The sequence below is a fragment of the Dipodomys spectabilis genome, unplaced genomic scaffold (assembly GCF_019054845.1).
Source record: "Dipodomys spectabilis isolate Male_0828 unplaced genomic scaffold, ASM1905484v1 ptg000145l, whole genome shotgun sequence".
NCBI lineage: Eukaryota > Metazoa > Chordata > Mammalia > Rodentia > Heteromyidae > Dipodomys > Dipodomys spectabilis.
The window spans coordinates 6,983,662-7,005,591 of NW_024870822.1; the positions used below are offsets into that span (position 1 = coordinate 6,983,662).

The 21,930-nt window shown below is 31.6% G+C and overlaps 1 protein-coding gene across 1 annotated transcript in view; it reads right to left on the minus strand.

The window, feature by feature from the left end:
- Window positions 1-21,930, minus strand: part of Elp4 (elongator acetyltransferase complex subunit 4) — a 172,515-nt gene that overhangs the window by 89,071 nt on the left and 61,514 nt on the right. Inside the window, exons 8-9 of the mRNA XM_042691717.1 lie at window positions 12,909-13,017; window positions 10,566-10,672 (exon numbers count right to left, since the gene is read on the minus strand). Coding sequence (XP_042547651.1) covers window positions 10,566-10,672; window positions 12,909-13,017 — 216 coding nt within the window. The remainder of the gene's footprint in view (window positions 1-10,565; window positions 10,673-12,908; window positions 13,018-21,930) is intronic.

Consider the following 21,930-nt stretch of genomic DNA (forward strand, 5'->3'; position numbering starts at 1 on the left):
AAATAGATAAAGAGATAAAGAGTCTCATGGATTTTTTTTGCCTGGGCTGGCTTCAAAGTGGGATCCTCAGATCTCAGCCTCCTGGGTAGCTAGTATTACTGGTGTGAGCACCCAGTTCAATATTTCCTTTTCATCATCAGTTTCAGTTTTATTCTTTAGACTTAATATATTAAGAAAATCAAAGTTTATTCGAAGTAGGAGATTATTAATACATTATCTTAAACACCATTTCCCCCCTTAAGAGTATTCGAAAGGTTATGAAAGATGACAAAAATAAATCACTATGTAATCTTAACTCCTTTTTTCATGCCCATCAAGGTTTTAACTTCAATGCAGGCAAAATGGACTATAAAAATCTTTACCATTTTGAAATCTGATAGTGGTAAAGGAAAATTGAATACTTATCAATGTCATAGGTTTTGTTTTACTGAGACTTGATTCATATATGTAAATAAACAAATGATATGTATATATTATTTATAATTATCTTTAGAATTATACATTTTAATAAATTTCTATAATTATTTATGTCAAGAATGTGGGAGTAATATACTGGGTTTTGCCCAATATTTTAGCCATTTGTTTACAAGAATATTAAACTAGTGTTAGCCTTTTCTTTTGCTTACTCAATATAAGTTGACCCATTTATTTATAGGGCAATTCATTTCCTGCAATAGCACTGACCCTTTATGAAGATCATGTATGAGTAGCCTATTATAATATTTACAAGTAACTTTTAATTTCATCAGAAGTGCTACACCTGGTTAAAGTAAAAGTCAGTAAAAATTTTGTAGATTATTGAAGAGAAATAGCAATTAAAAACATCCTGAACCAAAACATACAAATGAAAAATGTGAAGTATCAAAGTCCACTCTTTAATAATGCCTAAAATAACTACTGATAAAGAAAATGAAGCTTCTTTGTTTTTAGTCATATAAGAATTAAAATTTCTGATCATGAACAAACCATTCATTAATTAAAAAATTAAGAATTTAACTCAACTATAACATGGCTTTGGAAACAAAGATAGTCATGTCATTCAAAATTGATATACCTCTTTTCATAATAGGAAAGTTTTACTAAATGACTGTATATTTTGAGGGTTTGCTACTTGAAAACATCCTGTGCACAATCCTACCTAAAGAACATGTAGTCAAATATGTTTCAAGTGTTATTTATATGATGCAATGACCTTTAAATACCTTTTTTCAATAAGTTATAGAGACAAATACTTCAACATGTTTATTCAAAAAATTTATGAATGAGTATATTTTTCAGTCTACAAAAACTGAAAGCCAATGCTCATTTCCACTAAATCCTGAATATTGGCTTCTTATTTCTGAAAAGCTCATGCCAAAATGATTTAGTTTGATTCTGTACAACAATGGTGGGTTGATTTGACAGCACCTGACAAAACAGTTCAGCAAACTTCACTTACACCAGATACAAAGGACCTGAACTGGCTACTCTTTAAAACATCCACTGTGTATATAGTTATGACAGTAATAACCTTGCCATATTTTAATTCCTAGTTAAATAAGAGAATTGCTTTACTAGTGAGATGTAAGACATTTTGATTAAACCTCACTGTCTCTGGTCTCCAAATTCTGCCTTTTAAAATTGCAAATCTACATTTAATGTAATGATTTCTTAAAGAGGAATACAATTGTGTTGTACCAGAAAACATGTTTTAGTAAGGTACATCAAAAAAACAAGGTATTTTGCCATCATAAGATTTTTTAATTTTGTTTAACTATGTTACAGAGAAATTTTAATGCAATATCGGCAAAAGAACAGAGTAGATTTTCCTAAAGAATGAATCAAACCTTCATCAGGCCCAATTATAATAATACAAGTGACAAAAATTAGGAATCTGAAAAATTGAATTTAGTGAACCATTATAAGTTGTACATACCTTAGTCACACAATAACCTTTGGTGCTCCAAAGCAGTACATAAAATAATTTAGAAAGTATAAACATATTAACTAATTAAATGAAAACTCATATTTGTAAAACATTTAAATATAGAACTTGGACAAATAAATACATGGTAATAAAAAATTTGGCAGATTTCTGAATTGTATCAAAATAAGTTGACTAAACTAGGGGAACCACAATCCTTTGTATAGAATATTTCATCTGCTTTAAGTAGAATTTAGAAATTTTATAAAAAATACTATTTCCAATGCAACAGTGATACTTACAAGACAATATGTTGGAAATTATCTATACAACTTGGGGGGGGGGAAGGGAGGGAAAGTATGAGAAAAATGAGGGAGGGGTAACAAGTTCGACAGAAATGTACTTACTACCTTACTTATGTAACTGTAAACCCCTATGCACATCACCCTGACAATAAAATTAAAGTATAAATTAAAAACAGTGTTTTAAGGAATGCCTTTATTTTTGAAAATTAATTTCCAAAATAAGATACATACCAGATAGTATACATAAGTAAAAGTATGAAAATAACAATAGTCACCCCACTATAATCACAGGTGTGAATGTTTGTATACCTATAAAATAAAATCCTGGTACATAAGGAAACTATGATTAATACAATCTACATTTCATAATGCATTTTATAAAACCAGAGCAGAAATGTTTGCTATGAGCATAAAAATAGACATACATAGGTAATATAAGTATTTAGAACTAGCTATCTATAAATACGTTTTTTTTTTTTTTTTTGGCACTACTAGGGATTGAACTCAAAGCCCTGCTTGCCGTTGCTAGGTTGGTGCTTTACCACTTGAGCCATGCTGCCAGCCCCTGAACAGAACAAATTTTAACTTCTCACACACCTGTGTGTGTGTATATATATATGTGTATATACACATAAGATATACGTGCCACATACATATATACCATACATATATATTTAAAATTAATAAAATCTACTTACAGTTGGAGACTCTGTTAGCACAGAAACTTTCTTGCTTAGGTACTTAAGCTACACATTGGCTGAATATTATACTCCAAGTATATAATGAACACTGAAGATATGTATTGCTCAGCTTGGGATGGATCAGCTAGCAATTATGGGCTCAGACTTAAGAACAAAACAGATTTGCCAGTTATTTACACTCTAGTTTGAATAAGTTAAGTTGCTTGATCTTTCTGAACTATCTCTTTCTTCACTTGGAAAATGTAGATAATAATGGCATATAGTAGTTTGATGTTAATTAAGTAATACTATAAAGTGCTTTGCATTTATTCAAAGGCCAGGATAAACAATAAAATTTATTTTGCTAAATTAATAACAAGGAACAGAGCTTTTGAATATGATTGCTTTCTAGTGTGGTTCTACATAGGAAGTCAGAAAATCTGGATTTATCCTGGTAATCATATATGTATGAGTTTGGGAAGATTCCTTTACACTAAAATGTGGGTAATAGTTAATATGTAAGATCTCCTGGCAAGATAAAATAAGAACTAAATATATCAGTGTGTGTATAGACATATAATACAATACATATGACAATTCTTTCTAAGAAACTTATAACAAAGTTACTTTAAAAAATAATCCTTTATTGTGATTTGAAGCTAGCTAGGCAGAAAAGTCCATGAGACTCTTATCACCAACTAACCACCTAAAAAAAACAGTAATAGTTCAAAGTGTAGAGCGCTAGCCTCAAGCAGATAAGCTCAGGGACAGTGCCCAGCCCTCCCTGAGTTCAAGACCCACGTCCAAATAATCCCCAACTCTCACCACCATCCTCCCCAAAAATTCTTTAACAACTCCAGAAGTATTTATGGAGCCCTTCCTGCCCAATCTCAGGATTTCTTTGCAAGTAAGACAAATTATATTACTACTATTTTGGAACTGATATTTTAGTAGTGAGGTTAAAAGAAATAAAAACAACTGATAAACAATTATGGTAACATAGAAATGTTACACTGAGAATATAACACAGGGTGTGTGATGAACAAGTTAAATAATACTTCAGATAACTAAGTCTATCTTCGCCACGAAGATAATGGGGTGGTTAACGTACAATCAAATGACAGGCAAGGCCTTGAAAGGACTAGAGGCATGAACATTTATTTTCATATTTGCTATGCAGCAATGACTGAACTTGGAATGTTTGGGGTATAAAAGTACTCCCTGTAGCAAAATGCTCAGCAAAATAATGCATTTATTAAATATTGGAATTTGTGGTACACTGGAGGATACACTCTATATTCTTATCTTGTAAAACTTAAAAGTACGCTTAGCTGAGGAAATAGGACAGCTGTGAGCTGCCATCATTTTGTTTTTCTATCTTCTTTCGACAGACAAATGACACGTTGTGGGAGGAAGTGTTTCAGAATGTATTGTATAAAGTGGGTGAATTCTGCTACATCAGATCTATGAAGGATAAAAAATTAAATTATTACAATATAATTTTCCTGGAGTCAAGCCATAGAACAGATACAGAAAAGTTCATGTGTAAAGTTTAGGAAATAGAGGAGATCTTTGTGTGTTTGCATGTTCCAACAATGCTGTGCTTGTACAGTGCTGGTCTCAAAGTTTAGGTAAGAGTTCCTCGGAGGTAGCTTTCATCAAGATACCAGTACCATTTATCTTTATACAAGACTCATGAAGTGGAAACTATTAGCAAAATTCTTAATATTTGACTTGCTTCGTGCAAGCAAGCATTTTTTTATTCAACTATATTATGGTATCCTTAAATTTCCTAAGTAAAATGTAGTTATGAACCAGTATAAAATTGTGCAATGAATGTGAAATACTGGACATGAATGAAGATTTTTATATGTAAATTATTTATATAAAGTTATGAGACATCTAAAAATATTTCTTAAAAAATAGGATTCATTTAACCTAACTAGTTCTAAGCTTAATAACTTAGACATTGATGTCTGTACAGAAACTTTAAGGCTTATTATAAGCAAACATGAATTGACTCTTCCTGACTAAATGAAGCAATGCTATTCTGCCAGCCAAACTTACTGGAAGTATGTGAGACGAACGCAAAAGCAAACAGGCCTTGTGTTGCCCCAGGGAAAGTCAGCAAGATGGCAGTTTCAATCATTTGGAATAATACTAAAGCAGCCCTAGGCTTTTCTCAGAATGGAAACATGTCACTATTACTGCAATATTTCAACAAATCAGAATGCAGAGAGAAGAACACTTATGCAATCATATCCTGGAAAGGGCACTTTACCAAACATTTAAATGGAAAACAATTATAAAGAAATTTCAGAAAAATTGTCAGTGAACATAAATGACTCAGGAAAAATTGATTTTAAAAATGTTATTTAATGTGCTTAATAGTTTTTAAAAAAGCTTATCACTTAGAAACAATTTCCTTTTACAATCTCCATAAGGAACTATTAGTGTAAAGACAAACTTAGATGAAGTAGTAAGTAAAAAGTTTGGTGTTCAGGATGGCAGTGAGAAATACTCATTATTCCCTGATGCAGTACCATCACTCTGGAAGATGTGATCAAAAGAAATAAGCTTTCACAACATTTATATAGGAAGCTGAAAAATACTTCAAATATTTTGGGAAATAACCTAATCAGTATATTTCTAGCATGTGTCTAGTCATGTAGCCATCTTTGGTCAATCATCAAAAAATCAAAGGCAATTGGCATGACTCAACTCTAACTTTAATACCGCATGATTGTGTCGTGTAAGCTTGTTTTGTGTGAGAGCTGCTGTGGTTTTAGCAGAGAGATTAACAACCGGACCTAAGCTGGCCTCCAAACCTTGCCCTGCTGATGCCTCAAGCTCTTTGAAGTCTGATCATCATACCTGGCAAAACAACAGTGGGAAATAGGATGGTGTCAGATCTAATCAAATTGTTCGCTGCAGCACAGCAAACTATGGGGTTCACTAATTGGCCCAATTGCGGATTATACCTTTTGCTACAGATTCACAACAATAATTTAGTTAAATGATGTTTTTTTTCCCTTATCTTTTCTAATTAAGATTCCAAAGTGGGAAGAAATAGGATTAGACGGAGTCTCAAAATTATGTTCCCCTTGAGATGGTATGCAATTTTGATAAGTTCACCATGGCATGTGAAATATATATAATAAGAATCAAATGGTCACTGCTGTAAGGCCATATCACTTAGGAATTAAAAGTATAAATATGAATATGATAATAAAATGAATATATTTAAAGCATGACCATATAGAAAATTGTGTGCAATATTTGGATAAGACATTATTATCAGAAAATAGGTATTAGATACATGACCTATTATGCTGCAACTTAGTAAGACTTCCAAACAAGACAGATGACAAGCAACTTAACCCTCTTTCCATCTCTAGATGTACTAAACACACATTTACCCTCCAACTCTTATTAAAAAAAAGTTGAAATTCTATAGAATATAAACGCAGAAGGAAGCAAACACAGAGCTAAAGATAGCATGCAACAACTCTAAGCATTGTCAGCATGACTAGCAGTTTGCAAGAGTTTATGCTTTTCTAAAATGTAAACATTCCAAATAGTTGTAGAGTTATATCTGATTATAATAGTGCTATACAATAAATTCATAGAAGTGGTACCTATGACACTGGTCTTGATACTTAACAATAAATTTATTTAGGTAAGTGCATTAAAATAATAGCTACCTAATAAAAATTCACTTGTTGTTTATTTTGTTACAAAAAGTTCTTGGTGACTGAAGAATTAGTAAGGTCCTGTACTTAAAACTGATGTGAAAGATCTAAGACAATTATGAGTAAACTGTATTTACTTAGATTCAATGTTCATTTATCTGTAAAACACATAGATACACTATTTATGATAATTATGAATCTTAGACCAATTAAAGCCTGTAAAAATATTGTTCATTCTTACATTGAATATTTGTATATAAGAGTACATGTCTTATAAATTTTGATGTAAACCCGACTTAAACTCAGAAATACCAAAACTGAGAGCTAAAAAACAGCTACATGACTAGGAATCCTCTTTATCACAAACTTATAGATGTTGCAACTGCAATAATACGTTATCTTTTCTTAGAAAAATCTTAGTAGTAGATTGTAAATGCTGAAAATACAAACTCAAATAACATAAATGCAAATACAGCTATGATGTCATCGTAGCTTCATTTCAAATCCTACCAAATGTATTGTAATGATATCCCAATTATAATGCAGAGAAAAAAAACCCAGCTAATGATTATCCCAACATTAAAGAAGAAGAAGAAAAAAACACACAAAAAATTGGGACAATATAAGTTCAAGCAGTATTTTAGCTCAGAAGGGAAGCTATATATCTGAATCACAAATTTTAGACATATGAAGGAAGTGGGTGTGGGTTCCTGGACCAGTGTAGCTTATTGCCATATTTATGCTTACATTATTTGGAATACTTTAAAATTTGATTTATACTTTCTATTACAAAAACTTCAGCAAAATGTTATACCTGCTATGTAAATGGTATTTATGTAGAGTATATGTCAGGATTTCAGTGTCATTAGTATAGATAAGAATCTACTATAGTTTTTGTAGAAGAGCTAACTTACACACCTTTATAGTTACATGCATTAGTAATAGTTTATTCTGATAACTATTTCAACTTGAATTGGACAATACCCATACATACTCCACAAAGGAAAAAATATTAGTCTTTTGTCTTCTCCAAACCACTCAAAGACAAAGAATAATAAAACTCTTCTACCTGTTTGAAGTCCTTGATAAGTTGTTGGTAAAAAAAAAAAAAGTAGTCAGTTTTCACACATGAGAAGGACAGTGACTACTTTTAAGAGGTACCCTAAAAATAGGGATGAAAGGTGTGCTTGTATCCAACCATGCCCCCTTTATAGACCATGTGACTAAGAGTAAACTGTAACTGCATGGAACACATAACTATACATGGAACCAGAAAAGTTATTTCTGCTTTACTTGTCAAATCACCTTTTGCTTCTGAAAATAAGATTCAGATTCAATGGTATATGGCAGTCATAGGGTAGTATAAAATACATTTTATTTTTAAAATACACCAGGCCATTAAAAACTTTTGTTGTTAATATTAAAATACAGACACTTAATAGATAATTTTTTTTCCTCAGTAAAGGAATTATTGAAGTAATTACTTTCAGGTTATTGTTACTCTTCTTTCTAGTTTCTGTAATATACTACCAAAAATATGTTATCAGTCTGGATATGTACCTTATAATGTGGAATATTTTATTAAAAGCATTTAATCTTAGGTGAGCTAAACAATTACTATGCTCTAATTATACTTACATGTACTTCTACAAGGTTTGATTTCTTAGTTTACATTTTTTCTAGTCACTAAATTTAATATTATAGCATAAACAAGTTCTTTAGAATGACTTTCATTTGTATTTCTATTTATAAAATTCTGAAATCTGTATTGATTAAATAATCCAAAAAGGTCAAAGGTTTGATTAACAGTACTAAATTCTTTTTTGTTGTCATTATAAAGGTGATATATACAGTGGGGTTATAGTTATGGTCAGGTAATGAGTATATTTCTATTTTTCTTTTCTTTCTTTTTTCTGGTCGGTTGTGGGGCCTTGGTACTGTCCCTCAGCTCTTCAGCTCAAGGCTAGAGCTCTACCACTTGAGCCACAGCACCACTTCCATGAGTATATTTCTTTATGGACAACGTCACCCCTTTCTTTGCTCTCTCCCAGTTTTCCCTGCCTATCCCCACCTACAAGTCTGAAGTCTTTTTTAAAAAAACCGGTTTGCTTTTGTTTTCTGATATTGTTTCCAACTACAGGGTGGCAATTAGAATGGTTGTCTTAGTTAAGTATAGTGGCAAGAAGACAGAAAATCTAACAGGAACTTGTGTGGTTAATATAAGATCTCTTGATTGTTCCAATGATAAAGTATATTCTGACAATTACACTTAGAACCTAAAACTACTGAAAATAAGGGGAGGTCCTACTTGACTTTAAGTACTTTCTTTCTCTCTCTCCCTTTCTCTCTCAACTCCCAATGAAAGAGAGAGGTCATAAATGATTCATAGCACCATACTATTTTTTTCTTGGGCACAATACCTTTTCTACTACTTGCTTAATTTGTATGGTTAGTATATGTGATACCTTAGACTTCATTTTCAGAATACTTACTCTGGAAAAAGGATACCATATGGAGAAAAAACATCTTACAACTTTCATTTAAAATATAAATTCAACTGAATAGAAAATGATTAAGCATGATTCCTTATAGCCGTAAACTCTGACTTTATCTTTCTAAATATTTTAAGCAATATTATGGTAAAGTACTCAGTATTATGTCACAATAGCTGAAACAATGTCTGAACAATTACAGTGTTGAGTCCCATTTCTTTTGGTTTCTTTTGGGAAGGAAAGCAAATTAGCTCAGGAATCACTATTTCTCCACTCTTGCTCTTTTGGCTTTAAGTGGCTTTTAAAGGGAGTATACTCAGATGAGAAACTTCTAACACTCCTGCAGAGATGACCTGTTCGGAAGAACTGCCTGCCTGATTAACTATTAACTGCTCTCAATAGGATTAGATAATTAAGGACATTGATGACCATTAATTAGGAGGAGGGCACATTAATTTGTCACTGGATAGGGTCCTTACAATGATTTATAGGTTACTGCTACTTGCAAATGTGAAGGCAAAGAGAAAAAGAGAGAGAACCATTAAGTTACCTTATCAAGTGGCCAGCTTAAAGAGGGCAGAGGGTCAAAAAAGGGCCAAAGTGGTCACTTAAGGGTGAAGTCCCAAACACCAAAGCAGTGCCAAGCCACATTGACCATCATTTGGTGATGAAGTTAAAAATATGCTAATTTATTGGTGGCAATTCTCTCTTTTTATGGTTTCAAGCAGTTAAGACAAGTGGCTGCTTAAGAGCTTTTCATTTGAAAAGAGATTAAACAAAATGGTTTGTCAAGGCTGCTTGGCTGTTTTATGTCTTTGTTAAAAAAAATTGTGCCAACTATACTGATAACTATCACATCACCCAAAAGCCATCACTCTGAAATTTACTTTGTTAATAAATATATCAATTCTAATTGCTTAATAGTTCATGTGCTTTTTAGCTAGATTAAGTTGAAATGAATCTTTTATATGGTACTTTCTGGTATTCATTTCTTGCATAAAGGTCACAAAAAAGTTTAAATATTGTAGAAAATTTTCTTAAAACAAAGTGCAAATAATAGTTTTATATTAGCTTTATTTTTAGTTTTTAAGTTTCACTTTAATGAAAGGTAATTTCACCAATAGTCAGAAAAAATACTTTTAGAATGTAGATAAAAACACTTTTTTTTCTTATCTGTACATAAAGGTAGATAGGATTAACATTCTATACACAGTAAGTACAGCTCATTAACATTTAATTAACCATACTTCTGGAAGCTTTAGAAATATGTATGTCATATTTATCATGCAAGTTTGAAGCTTACTTTAATATTTAAAGCAAACCATTCTATTAAGAAACTACTAAAATAAAAGTAAAAGTAAAAAATATGTGATAAAAGTACTTAATATTTAGCCTGAAACAGGTCCAAGGAATTTCATTAAAGTGGAAAGAAAAAGAAAAAAGAGGAAGATTTCATATACTTCAAACATGTAAACTAAAACAAAATCTCTTACCTCAATGGTGAATAGTTTCCTTTTTAATTTAAAAGCTAAGTCTTTGACATCTGATTCATCACAAATCAAATTATTAAGCCGAGGAATGTGCCGTATATGAATCAAACCTTATGGAAAGGAAATTAAAAGAAAAAATTTAAACATAGTCATCAGATGAATAAATTAAAGAGTCTTACAGCAAAATCCTGTAAATTTACACACAAGCATCCTCCCCTTTTAAAACTGGAGCTTACTACCAGAAGCAATGAAGCAAATGGTGTGATTATACTCAAGTAATCAAGCAGAATAAGATAAACAGAAATCCTTGTGCGAAGAAAACTAATTGCACTTTGGTACAGAAGTACAGATGTAAAGGGGGATCTTAGTACTTGTCAAAACTACAACCAGTTTGTGTGTGATTTTTCCCTTGTATTTACAGTAAGCAAATATGGCTATCACCTTGCATGCTGCCCACGGCACCATTGAGTGATCTTTATTTTATTAAATGCACCAGTAAGCAGCCAGCAAAACAAGGCTTATGGGTTAGTGATAATCAGTGAAGCACTAATAAAAAGTTATTTCATTTTATATCTTATTAATGACTTGAAGAAACCGTTGAAGGAAACAACATTTCAGAGCACATTCTAGGATCAAACATTAACCCCCATGCCTTCCCAAGAAACTCATTTCTACATGTTAGTCCTTTATGTAGGCATTCTAAGCTTTGTTAAGGGTGCTAGGTAAACCATGAGCTTTGGCCTCTTGTCAATAGAAACACTTGATAATTTTTTCTGACAAGGGCACTGGATGGCTTTTGTACAGGCTAATTCAGTTTCTGACAAAACCAGGGGTCATTTCCCACAGATGAAGATACAGAGGATTCTTCAGTGCATCTTTCTGCCTGACTCAGCTGATATTTAAAAATCACATCCCAAGGACACTGATCCCTGAATATGAGATTTTTTTGGGGGTGGGGAGGAGACAAATTCCAGACTCTGTTACAAAGTTTGTGTATGTATTTGAATGCTTAGTAATGTATGTATTAATTTTAGCTTAAAAGTGGAGACTTTCAGGTGTTTAACCTTAGAAATTGCCACTTCAAAATTAATTCAAGAAATTATCTTACTGAATTTTTTACACATAAAAAATGTAAAAAGTGTTATTAAGAAAGTAGCCTTTAAATATATAGCATATCATATATACTTGTTTGGTAAAATACATTTATTAAAAATAATACTTTTATTTTTGTACATTTCTAATTTTAACTTTACATGTGCTTATTTAGTCAATTATTACACCAGTAGGCTTCACAGAATGATTTAATTATTTTATCAGATCTTTCATTTTTCAACAGCAAGTTTACTAGCTATTAGAATCACTCATTATTCTCTGGGGAACAATTTATTAATTCAGAAACTTCCGCACAAAGAATGAGCCTTTCAACGTTTGAGATGTTTTAATCAAAATGTTTTTTAACATAAAATGTCATTTACTAAGTTCATAGGATAAATATATAACTTATTAAGGTAACACATAGATTGCTTTAAAAGAAAACAGATAACAATAAATTAAAAAAGTCAATCTTCATAGACCTTTCCAATAGCGAAAATGATATATTAAATAAATCATTTATATAGTTAATTTGGATATATACTAGATGCCCACTTAGTCAAATAAACAAGCAAGAGGCAAAGAGTAGCTTTTGTTCATAGTCAGTATTTTCTATCACTATGAAAAAGCCTGATTATTAGCTTATATATTATTTTAAAGTTATCTCCTTCTTTCCTGTCTCCCTCCCTTCTTTCCTTCCTCTTTACAGTACCGGGATGGAACCTGGGGCCTTGCACATGCTAGGCAAGTACTCAACCACTGTGCTACACTCTCAGGCCAGTATGTATCTTACTGCCCACAGCTAGCTTTGTATAGAATAAATTGTAATACTTTATATATTGTTAAAGTGTTAAACATTGACTATCCCTTATTTGAAATGTTTGGAATCAGATTATTTCAGATCTCAGAGGGCTTCAGAAATTGGACTTCAGATGAGAAATATTCCAATTATTAGTATTAACATTTATTTCAAATGTAGCTAGTAAGTGTAATTGATATCATGACAAGTTAAGCCATTGGGATAACAAAATGAACATCTAAGCCATGCCTGAGACCTTGGGTTTGACTCCTGTCATCAGTTATCACAGTCTTAATATAGGTAGATGATAAAATACTGTGAAATATTAGCCAGAATGGAAAACATGCAACTGACGTATAGGAATAATTCACCCTACTTGATTGTAGATATTTGACTAGATAAAAGGTGAGTTCATGTATGGTTGAAGCAGCTCTTCTTATAAAGGTGATACTTACCATGATAATCCTTATATAGTGGGTTGGTTTCTCTTTCAGAGCCAATAAAAGACTCCAGGCCAACTACTGTATCTGACAAATTTTTAACACGAGCAATAATTGCTTTACTCTGCAAAACACAGAAATGAAACATTCATGTTATGTCTAAAAATTCAACATCTATACAGTGTCACTATGCCAGCTCAATGGCAAACTGTAGTGGAGAAATGAAATTAATATGAAGAGAAACTACATGCTGAAAACTGGACAAAATATATTCTTAAATGAAAATTCTGATGCAGACAGGTAAGTTATCTATGTAAAGTTGGAGTTGACTGGAAGGCAAAAGTTATTGTCCATTTATCTCAAGGGACAAGACTTTTTTTCTTACATATTATTTCTCAATTTTCTTCACCTTTTGCCCACTTAAAAAATCTGGCAGACAGTAGGATTTAGAAACATTGATAGCAGAGCATAAAGTGAAGGGCAAGGGCTCCACTATCACCTGCCAGCTGGGACTAGATGTCAGCCCTACTGTAACAGCTGAGGTCTTCTGTGACATATCAGAAATATAGAAGGGTCCAGCTATGGACCCAACAGGGCTAGCTCTGGACTCTTTTGTTTTCTCTTTCCAGATGCCACCATTTGGCTCTGGAGAAACAATAAAGGCAAAGAAAAGATTGTAGATGACTAGCACATGTATATCAGAAAATTGTAATCATGTGGTTTAAAGCATCAGAAAACTTGTTGTCTTAAAATCTAGGTAACATGGTAGGTCAGAAAACTGTAATTATGTGGTACAAAACCCCAGAAAACCTTTTGTCCTAAAGGTCTAAATAGGTTGAAAAAAAAAACTGCTGTGACATTTTAATTTCAAAACTCCCATTTTATATGCTGGTAATGCACACGAGCTAAAATTAATCTATGAAGAAAAGGATGAAAAATGTAAAAGTAAAAATAATGGTGCCATGTCCCTAGTTAGAAAAGATATCAAATATAATTGAAGACTTTTATTTCCTGAAAACATGACTGACTACCGAGATTTCTAATGTTCTATTTTTGAAGTTCCTTTAAAAAGACTGTGTAAGAATAAAAAATGAAAGAGGAAGTCAATGTTAACTGATTCAGGATGAAATATATAGTAGCCTGTGTCATTAAACATTCTGCTGAAATGATTGGTTAACTCATCCCTACGCAGTCTTTGAACACGCTTTCATAAGAAGAAATGTATTATACAAAGAATATTTCAGTCTTTGATTCTGTGCTCTTAAAAAGGAGATGTAAAACTAATTTTCCTTAGCTGTCTTTTAAGATTTTTCAATAATGTGGGGACACTAAGTATAGAAAGACAAACATAATTTGGAAATGGCTACTTTTTCTAAGGCAATTTTTCATTCAATGGTGAGAAAATAATCCAGATTGATTCCTTACTTTCAGTGCTGTGCCACAGGGGATAGTGCTACTTCAGGAATAACAGGGGCTTCAGAGGCCAGAAACATGTTTCTCTCAATATTTCTTTAGCCAGAGACCATTATATCAAACTCATCCAGGTTGGGTTTCAGCCAGTTATTCTTCACCCAAACAAAAATGTCTGCCAGACATTCCAACAGCTGGGAGACAGTTCACAATGAGTCAACTTGAAAATGATTCATTGTGCTGAGTAGTGAACAATGTTGAGGTGGGGGTGGGGTGTGGCTGGGTTGATAGTGAAGGGTGAGAACAAGTGGGAGATGAAGAAAAACTATGTGGTACTCCAAAGAAGAATCTTGGATAATAATTAGTGAGCCCTTATCACACCATTTTTAGTAGAAACTCAACTATGAAGAAAGCTTGTGTCATGGATCCTCAGATGAACAAGTACTTATAAAAGCTACTGACAATATTTCTTAATCAAAGAAGGTCAGATTTATTTATAAATAAAAGACTAAACATCTAAACAATCTAAACATCTGAATCTAAAATGGTAAGTCAATTTTTGTTAGAATTCAATTATTCAAGATTTCAGTGATATCAACCAGGGCCTTCTCAATCACATAACAGAAATAAGTTTAAAGATGGGCTTGATTTCCATTCTACTAGTATACAAGTTAGACACTGTGTATTTAAATGACTAACCTGACATTTATTTTCTGCCTTAACTTTAAAATTAACTAGTAATCTATTAGCAGCTTGTAAGATTTATCAACTTTACAAGTCTTTTTTTAAAAAGGTAGTTTGTAGGTGACAAAAAACCAATTACATACTTTGAAATATAAAACTAATCAATTACAAATATAAAAGTCATGTATAGGCTAAATTTCAAAATTTCTCAGAAAGTCATTCATAATTTTATTATATATCTAGTTCTGTAGGTTTATATCATAGCTATCAACTACAAACTCAAATCTATTTTTAAAAGCCTTTGTGATGTTTTATAGTCAGAATTAACCTTTAATAGTATTATTATCATAAAAATGAGTTATATTTAACAATGGACTTACTGCCTTTTTCACAGCTATCTTGCAAAACATTTTATACAATGGGACAATCAGACTAATTATGAAAGTTAGATATCTGAAAACATATATACAATAAAAAACAATGGAAATTTTATAAGAATAATATTGAAGTTTTGTATCAACCTTTATTTTTATAATAAGTGTCATTTCTAGTTTTTTTGTAGGAGCAGAAAAATATTTGGTCATGAAAATGTATCTTTTTTCAAATTAAAAATTCATACATTTCTTTGGTATATCCAAGATTCCTAAATAAATAGTCCATTGATGTAACTCTACTTTAAAACCATTCTTGTCAAAAGGTCTTTCAAATCATAATATTAGTACTAAATGGTCGTTAGAAAAAGGAAGTTAAATTTATGTGAAAGAACCTAAAATTAAGAGCTTTAGAAAACCTTTAAAAGCATAATAATTGCCAATTCACTTTAGCAGGAACACACTGTGGATAACAAATTGTCATAATACAATCATCAGTGTTCAGAAAGCTTTACAAAAATGATTGGAGTATTAAAATTGGAAAATCTACCAATTCACCTTAACAGATTCTAAATGTTTTTATATTATTAGCTAAGATGTGAAACTTCTGGGACTTTAGCATGAAGTTGAAAATGGACAAGATATTTTGTGCAGAAATTGCTTAAACATAAACTTAACATATAATTTTGGTATTAATTTTGCAGTTGTTACATTACAGTTTCCAGTAAAGAACATTCGAATAAATACACTGAGACTTCTCCAGTATGAATACAATAATAATGGTTAGTGAATGTAGCATAGTGACATCACCCAAGTATGTATATTGCCACCCCCTCCTCCTTTCCCATCTGGGTATGAAAATTTGGGATGACTCAAAAATCCTTCTTATACTAGACAAATCTCCCTTTGCTCCTGGTTGAAAATTGTCAGCTCTGGATAGTAGCCAAGACATGACTAGGAGGGAAGCCAGAAGAGAATAGAGCCAGAATCCAGGAGTTTTAAGAGTTTGCTGGCAGGCTCAAATACTATTGTAATAACTTACATAAAAGACTATGAAAATTTTCTTTTCCAGCTTAATTAATTAAAGTTAATAAAAATATCTGTAACAAACAAACAAGGCAAATCAATTTTTATACACTTAGACTTTTTATTCAAATTTTAATTTCACAAGTACGTTAACTGTTTTTGCTTTGACTATTAATTTTTTAGAGAATGATAACACATTATCACTTAGGTACTGGAAATCCATTAAGTGGATTTTTAAAATATGAAAGATTAATGCTACCACTAAGTTCAAAGATCATATATTTTGTTTTATAAATTTTGTTAAGATACAAAAATTTTGCTACGGTGTTATAGAACTCTGTGATTTCTTAGTGAAAACAGTTTAGATACCTACTTAACTTTACCAAGTTAACTGAAAATATTTAAAGCCTTGAATATTTCTGAATTTTCTTGGACTTAATTATCTCAACAAAATAAAAAATGAAACATATCAGTATAAAATGCATTTCCAAGAAATGTTTTAACAAGATATTTTAAAAAAGTAGCCAATAAGATAGTTATCAAGAAGCTTGAGAGGAATAAATTATAGACATTTATGTGATGCCTCAAAAAAGAGTAAGATCTTAGTTATTCTATTTGTATTATTTAAGAAAGAAATGCCATGTAAGAGTGATCATGTAGCTGGGGGAAGTCAGATTTGGATGAAAGTACTATTAAATTATACTATCAAAGTACTACTAAATTAAGAGTTAAAAAGACATTTAAGTATATGCTAAATGCAAGTATCGTGTATTTAAAATCCATAGAAATATAAACATACTAGACATTATGATACTTCTTTGTTATGAAATCTAAATACTAAATTTGGATTAAAGGACAAATCTAAGAATATTTAATGAGGTAATTATTTCCCCATGCTTACTAAGCTCTCCATTATACTGAAATAGGGATTACAAAATTAAAAACAAATTGTACTGTTTATAACCTTTTAACTTTTTGTAAACTTACTCTTGACTTATTTCTGTGGATTGGTCTTTTAAAATTTTACTAAAAATATTTTGATAGTGAAGAAATAATTTAGTTAATGATATTCTATGCTTTATAAAGAATAAAATTTTATTAAACAAAATTATACCATGCTTATATATAATACATAAATGACGGAATTAGTTTGTCTTTCTAGATTTAATACTGTATTTTATTCAAGGTCACAATTAATTTTAGAATATAGAAGAACTTTTATAAGTTAAAAAAATCTAAATGTAATATTCTCCTTTGGTAATATCACATAATGATAATCATATAGGGATAACACAAAATAAATATACAAAGAAGTAATGGAAAAATACTTAACCTCAAAGATAAAAGAAATTGCTGAGTATGTCATATTTTCTAGAAATAAGCACTGACATGGCATCTTTTTGTATTTTGTATATGAGCAATTTGCATACTAAATTTGTATGAAAACATTAATTCTTTATAACTGAAGATTGTTTAGAATAGAAGATTGTTCAGAAATATTATTTACAGTTATTTATACTCATTTCAAACATTACATCTTTGTAGAATTTCTATATATGCCAGTTATATATATATATGTAGGTTAGTCTATAAAATATTTTAAAACTTGCATATACTAAAAACTCTCACAAATGAGAAGCACAAATATTGTAATAAAAAGCAGACAGAATAATAGTATTCAAAATTAATGCTAAGCATTTACACAGCTATACATTATCTAGTTTGATATTATAAAGATTATTCACAGAAAAATTTGTTTTTTATGTTTACAATTGTTTTATAGGTTCCTAAATCAGACATTTTAGCTTACTACTTTCATATTTAAAACTTTTAACATACAACTCACAGATATCCAAAATCTCATGCAATACCCTGCCTGGAAAAACAATTGCTAATATCCAAATATCAAGCAGAGCATCCAGCTGATGTTTGTGAAGCAGTGGCAGGTTAAAGATACTAAAGTTTAAAATCAGCTTAGAATAATCCCATATTGAGTATAAAATGATAGCCTGTCATCAGGAACAGGCAGACAGAGCCAGGTCCAGATGGGAGACTGGCTGGGAAAAAGGCTGAGGCAGGTGGGAAAATGATGGGAACCTGACAGAAGACAGGACTACTCCCTCTGCTGGCAAGGCCCTCACCTGCTTGAATTTTGAACTAATGACTAGCCTTTCTTTAATTATTTAAGGTATAACCAATAAATTATGTAAGGTGTACTCTTTCAGTCTGTTATTCTCTATTTGCATATTTTCAAACTCTTGGTATGCTATTTCCATCACATTAGTTTGTCATATATATGCATGTGTATGGATCCAATGTTTCTCCAGGAGGTTCAATTATTTATCTTGTAATTTAATTACATCACACCTATAGCTAATGTAGCTTTGTGTTTATAATATAAAATCTTCTACAATTAAGGATGCCTTTGAATTATACTTGTGGAAATATATACATGTGTAAGATGATTTTTACATGTATAGCTCTCTTAGAGAAAATCTTGGTCTATGGATTTCCCAAACTCTCTCTCAGGCTCTGCATTATGTCTCGTAATGAAATAATATAGAAATGAACCATATAAATCAACTATACAGGGAACACGGAAACAGCATGTCACAGCAAAACAGCATAGATGTACAGCGCCAAACCTATCTGATAATTTAATGATCTGAGTTTACAGAATTTATGTACTAATATGTAAGGAACTAAACACTAATGTTTACACAAAATAGTTAAATTTTATAGAAAAATTATTCAATGTTGGGTTTTCAATTTAAGTTAATAGCTGCCTCAAAAACATTTAGTAAAAATCTGTTCTAAGATTTTGGCCTACAACCAGAAGCTCCCAGAACAGGAGGGATCAGCTTTTTCACCCACTGTTCTCATCTGAATCCTGGCTTAAAAGCTATTCCAGCTCCCAGCTTTCCAGAAGGCTCCATCCCAGGAATCCTTGCCTGCCATTTGGTTTGCTGATTTTAATCTCTCAGGACTTTCTTACAGTGGCTGTACTATGCTGAACTGGCACTTGATTCTAGAAGTGAGTTATTATTAAACCTGTAGGTCAATTGTGGCACTAACAACTCTTTGGAAGCTTTCAGCCACAGTGTACAATTTGCTAGTCTAATTAAATATTAATTCTAAGTGTTACATTTTGTGTCTAAGAGCTTTTATTTTCCATCATCAGCCTGGAAGAGAAAGGGGTTACAAGGCTAATTTAATCTCTCCCCTTGTCCTTTTCAACATTAAAGATTAACTACATAGGGTGTGAAAACATTATTAAAGAAGCTAGAACTCTTTATATAATGTAAAAATGTAATTAATAGCAAAGGTTAAAACATAATATTACGACACAATATTTGACCTAGTACTTAAACAGTTTAAATTATAATTAGTTACAAGCACATTTTGTCTCAACATTAAGAAGTACCATCCCTTTCGGAAACCAACATGAGTTCTTTAAGGGAAGGTACATGTTTGTTCAAGTATATAAACAAAAAATAATTCAAAACTCAAGTTTTCTCACAGGTTTTTTTCAGATATTTTCAAACAACAGACATAAAATACAGTTTATACATTTATTTACAAAATAAATGTAAGATTAAATTATACTTTTATATACTAACAAAGTGATAAAGCAAACAGTTTTCAACAAAAAAAAAATGAAAAAGATCTACTTTTCTTCTATTCTGCTCAACTAGACTGAACATGCAGGCCCCTCCCCATTTCTCTTTGAATGGTTGTGTCCACACTAGGGCATTGGGCAATATAAAGAGTATGCAGTCCAGCAGCCAAAGATTCCATATGCCCAAACAGATGACTCAATCTCCATATGGTAAGGAGATACTTCACTATTTGTATCATTTATACATTTGAAAACTTTGACTCTTTAGCTCTTTAATCTTTAATCACTAACACTACAGGGACTACATGTTCCTCATAATATGAACTGAAACATCATAAAGCTATTTTAGAGAAAGCAGAATGCCATTTTAAATTAAAATTATCCTGTTTTGATGAGTCACTGAATATACTTTGGTTAGATAAAACATAATAAAAGGTTTCTAATGGTATCTTTTAAAGATACATATGAATCTTATTGGAAATTTAAAGTTTATCCTTCTCTAATATGCATTTTTATGTTAAGACAAAACATTCTACACAGACTGCTTAAAATGTTCAATGTAGACAATTCGTGTGAAATGTTTCACTCATCCAAGAATAAATAAAACATATAGCATATACAAGCTATGATTGGATTTTAAAAGTTAACCAGATGCTAGTATGTAGAAACAGAATTTGACTGTTTACAAATCACTAGACTTATCAGAAGTTAATGGAACTTGATACATACGATATAAAATTAAAAAGAGTTCCACATAATTAAAAAAAACTTTTTAAGCTTTTATATACTTTAAGTTCTTATAATCACTTTCAGAGTAGGTTAAGATCTAGAAAAATTAAGGGCAATACCAGATGTAGTGGCTCACGCCTGTAATCATAGCTACTCAGGAGGCTGAGATCTGAGGATCACAGTTCAAAGCCAGCCGGGGCAGGAAAGGCAGTGAGACTCTTATCGCCAGTAAACCACTCAGAAAACCGGAAGTGGCACTGTGGCTCTATGCTAGTCTTGAGCTGAAGAGCTGAGGGACAGCGCCCAGGCCCAGAATTCAAGCTCCATGACAGACAAAAAAAATTTAAAAAAAATAAAATTAAGGACAGATTGTCAGTTTAGGCTATCTTATATACATATGTCTAATCTGGGGAGAAGAAGGGGTATAACAAAATGCTGAAACAATGACACAGAATGACCCATTGCAACGAAGATACCTACTGGACAGTATATTGGAAATGAACTTTACAACTTTGGGCCGAGAGGAAGGGAAAGGAGGATAGGAGAGTGGGAGCTGGGGGAGGGAAGGGATAGTGGGATGACAACAAGGAAGGGAAGGGGAAATAATGATCAGCAAGTAATGTACTCACTGCCTTATTCATGTAACTGTAACCCCTCCAAACAACATCTTAACAATAAAATTTTAAAAAAGTGAAAAAGAAAAAAAAGTAATCTAAAAAACTCAATATTCAGAATATATGGTTTTATCTTTTAATAACTGATAGCTAAGAGTAAAAGATGAAATCTAGAGTTTAGCTGGTAAAATACCCATAAACAAAAGTTTATGAAAAGATTACATAGAATTTCTCTACATAGATGCATATTGTAACATTCATTTCAGTGGGTTCAAAGCTCAGATGTATTAATGTGGGAGATTTGAAATGCTATTAGTTAAAATCAGAATTCAAACCTCTTCCAGTTATATGTGTGTGGGTGTGCATGTGCATAAAATAAGGTTCTTTTTATCCCCTGATTTTCATTAGAAAACAAATTTTCCCTGCATTTAGATAGCAAATGCTGACAATCATTTCAATGAATGGCTGGGAAAGAAGGTATATAGATCAAATTATTCTAAGAAAGTGGTCATATGTCAAAAACTAAGTAAGGCTAGTAACTGACCAATGGCAATGAAGACAAAACAAAAATATGCTATTGTCTA